Source organism: Chaetura pelagica, unplaced genomic scaffold (genome assembly GCF_000747805.2).
Source record: "Chaetura pelagica isolate M959 unplaced genomic scaffold, ChaPel_1.0 scaffold83, whole genome shotgun sequence".
NCBI lineage: Eukaryota > Metazoa > Chordata > Aves > Apodiformes > Apodidae > Chaetura > Chaetura pelagica.
The window spans coordinates 1835172-1839364 of NW_009952893.1; the positions used below are offsets into that span (position 1 = coordinate 1835172).

General features: G+C 39.8%; 1 protein-coding gene across 1 annotated transcript in view; it reads right to left on the minus strand.

The window, feature by feature from the left end:
• Window positions 1-410: 410 nt before the first annotated feature.
• ASPH (aspartate beta-hydroxylase) overlaps window positions 411-4193 on the minus strand; it is a 112915-nt gene continuing 109132 nt past the window's right edge. Inside the window, exon 27 of the mRNA XM_009995541.1 lies at window positions 411-744. Coding sequence (XP_009993843.1) covers window positions 594-744 — 151 coding nt within the window. The 3' untranslated portion in view covers window positions 411-593. The remainder of the gene's footprint in view (window positions 745-4193) is intronic.

Genomic DNA, 4193 nt, shown 5'->3' on the forward strand with positions numbered 1-4193 from the left:
TACTCAGGTAGAAAAAAATATAAACCACGCATGATCCATTCACATTATCTACAGTTGGCAACACAGGGACATGTTCTATGCCTTAAGCAGCTAACATTACAACTGCATACTGATTTTCAAAGTTGGTTTTGTGCATATGTTTGTAAATATCTTACATGTTGCTTCCCAAATAAAAGCCTGGGAAGTATCTCCCAGATGTAGAATTACAAATCTCATGCCTGAACATGGTTGAGCAGGTGACCAGTTTTGTACACATAATACAGACACGACAAAAGCATCTGCACATTCCTCAGCTTGAAAATCCAGACCTATTGCTCTTTGGCTGACAGGATTTGTATTTTCAAACTTGCAGCCAGAAAAAAAAATAAAAAAATCATATCAGTGCTGTATCAGTATGAAAAAAGAATGGCTTTTTTTTTTTGGCTTTTTTTTTGCTTTTTTTTTTAATCAAGTCCTTCGTGCTTGTAGAATGTCATCCTCATGTCTTCTAACTCTTAGAATACTTGTAGTCTTCATATGCTGGATAAGCAAATCCTGTTGGCATATTCCAAAAGGATTAAAACTCCCCTGCTTTTCACATCAGAAGTAACCTCTTAAATAGCAGGAAGGGTGCGTCTCTCTTGTGCTGTCAACTCAGGGTGCCACACATCCACAATGAATATCAGGCGGTAAGTTTTAGCATCTTGCCATACTTCATGTTCAAAAGAGTCATCAAAAATAAGAACTTTCCCTTCTTCCCAGGTTCTGCAACACAAGAAGGAACATGCTTCAGTAGAGTATTGGAAGTACCATGGAGCAGGCAAACTATGTATCAGCTCTGAAGTTGCTCTTTGACATACAAGAAAGATTTCAACAGTATATATTGCATCGGAAGGATTTCACTATCTAATACAAAGAGTCTGGAGTATCAGAGTTTTAACTGAAATAAACTACAGAAAGATCAGTCTAATGGACATTCGTATTACTGAGATATTGTTTCCCCTCAGTCTGCATAGTTACACCAAACACCATTCAGCCATTTATAATATTTGTAATTTATATAATTTTAATGAGTTGAGTCCAATAAGCAGGGAGTAGGTATAATACTGCTTTCAACATAATTTCTCCTTTTCTAATCAAATACATACATAATGAGTGATGGAAACTGAGGGAATGACCAGTATATGGTCATACAGTTTGAAAACAAATTACATCAAATCAATCTGCTTTTTCTAAAAATTAGAACAACAGAATTAGGCCCTGATCATACTTAAAATGTCAGGAATGTTAACAGTCTTGTCCCATAAATCCATGCAAAGTGCAGAGTTTAAAGATTTCCCCTCAGAGTGAGGCTGCAGTGCCACTGTGTACAATGGGTTAACTCTTCTGCTAAAGCTGAACTCAAAAGATAATATAATAAAACTTAAAGCCCTTCTGCTTGCCAAGTACTGCACAGGCAGAGTAGATCACTGAATGGACCTAAGCAAACTGGGTGAGTGCCCATTACAGCATGGAAGAGGCAAGTTTTAACAGTGGTACTTTTGAAGATCTGTACTTTTGTTAGGCACAAAAAGGGATGCATTCAGTTTGTTCAAAGTGGCTTGGTTTTGAAAAATTAACAAATTACCAGATTTCAAAGGAATGTCAAGCAGCAACACAGAAGAGAGGTACTGTTGGAAGAATCAGAGTTCCTGTCAATTTTGTGAAGGATAGAATCACATAATAATTTAGTTTGAAAGAAACTTTGGAAACACATGTGGTCCAAGCCTCTGCTCAGAGCAAGATTTACTGAAAAGTTAGATCCAGTTTTGAGGTTAGATTAAGTAGCTCATGTTCTCAGCTAGTGGTTTTTTGAGTGTCTACAACCATGTCTTCCAGTGCCCCATGAACCTCATTATGCAAATTTCCTTCTATCTAGATGGAATTTCCTTCACTGTCAGTTGTGTCCATTTCTTCTCATTCCATAACTGCACACCTCTGAAAGACTCTGGTGCTGTCTTCTGCACAGTCACCCATTAGTAGTTGAAGACAGCAACTAGGCTCCCCTTTAGCCATCTCTTTTTCAGACTCCAAAACAACTCTCTGTCCCATTCCTCATGTGTCTCATACTTCAGTCTCCTAATAATCTTCTTAATCCTCCACTGGAGTCTGTCTAGTTTATAAATCACTTTTTTGGTACTGAAGACCCCCAAATTGGACACAGTATTCTGGAGGCAGTATCTTGAGAGCAGCAGAGAGGGAAAAAATTGCTCCCTTTAAACTGCCTCATATGCACCTATCAACACAGTCCAGTACACAGGTAACTGTCAGCAAGACAAGAGCACACTATGACTGATGTTCAACTCATCACTTAGGACCCTAATTCCATTTCTTCAAAGCTGCTTTCCCTCCAGTCATTATTGCAAGGTGCTGATCTGTTATCAGCTGCAGGGCTTTGCATTTGTTTTGTTGAAGTTCAAGAAGTGTCTGCTGGCAACCTCAGCCCAATGAGATCTGGATTCATAATTCTGAATAGAGCTTTTACACCTGGTTAAATGCAGTCCTGATACTGAGAAAGACCAGCAACTGATCAGTGATCACAACTGATAGATGTCACCATGCTTGTCATTTGTTGCTGCCCCTCAAATGTCAATCTTATCCACTGCATTTAGACATGGCAGCAGTTTACGTGTTACATAGTTTGTCTGTCGTAAAGGCAGGCAGTGGTATGAGCAAAGTAAATTTGTTTTGCACGGCAGCAGGACATAAGCATGTACCTGATTCTACCTGTTCTGCTGGGAGTGGATGTCAAATAAAAAGTGGTCAAAGAGTGTTATGTGCCAAAGCCACTCTGACCAAGGTTTTAACAGGATCCCTTAGGAACTGAAGCAATCCAAGAGCATGGATGCCCTTAAAGGGAATTAACTGTGAGCTGCAATGATGTAAAGAAACAAAGGTCTTGCCATCAAAGATGGAAATACTTTGCTTAGCTCATTCAACCGTGTTCATTCTATGGGAAAACAGATTTTTTTTCAAAAGTAGGGTGAAACTGAGATTTAGATTTTAGGGTTTGGGGGGTTTTATTGTTGTTGTTTTGGGAAAGCCTGGGGGATTTGCTTTTGCTTTTATTTGGGGTGGATTTTGTTTTGGCTTTTTTTTTTGGTTGAGGGAATTGTGGGACTGTTGGCTTTGAGGGGTTGCTTTTGGGGTTTTTTTGTGGGGTTTGTTGATTTTTTTTCAGCCAAACCAAGCCTGAAAAATCCTGCCCTAAATAGCCTGAAAGTGCAGCTCAGTTCAGGACAATAAAAACTGCAGGCACCCAAACTAAGTAGCTTCAAAGGTTAAAACCCAGGATCTATCATTTGCATCATAATGGGACGGGCTGTTTTGCACAACAAAGGAAAAGTCATAAAGTTGACAGAACTATTAGCCCCTTTTGAATAGATTACAACTCCCACTATTAACATGCAAATAAATATTTTTCTAAGAGTCTTCATGGTGTGAGAAACACCTCAGAGTGAGGCCATAGGAAGGAAATTATTCTAATCTGGTGCTGAGCCACTTCAGGGTAGTTTTTGTATCATCTGCATAGCTCTAGTGATACAGGTAACAGGTGAAGCCTTGGACTGGTTTCTGCAAAAGGCTGCAATTCTGCACCTTCATTTCAAAACATTATTACTTTGTCTAACAGAGATGTTTGATTTTGATAACTGGATATTATTTATCTACCATTGTTGTGCATCACAACCTACACTTTACAGAGCTGGGGCTTCAAAATGGCACAATGATATAAACTTACTGTAGCTGTATTGAATGCCAGTGAGGTGTACCAGCTCTTAGCAGCTGCAGAGACTATTCTGCAAGTGGAGTATCACATAGTGCTAGACAGAGCTGAGTTGTCTCTCAATTGCCCACACTGGCAGTTGCCCTTCTAAAAGCCCACACTGGGTGGCACAAAGTTAACTGGGCACAAAATTGTCATTGCTTCCGTTCTCTCCTCACACACAGCAGTGGGACAGGTGGCTAGAAAAGGCCTGACCCTGGTAGGCTTACATTCATATTTGAGCCAGCTCTCCTATTTGAAAGCACTACCTTACCGCGACTCTGAACCACCAGGAGGGGAGAATCTGAAAATGTCCAAGGAAGGATTTCCTCCTGGAGCTCTTCTCTTCCACAGTAGTTCACTCACCTCCTCTTTCAGGAATGGACATTAAAAAAAAATCCCTTTCATTAGC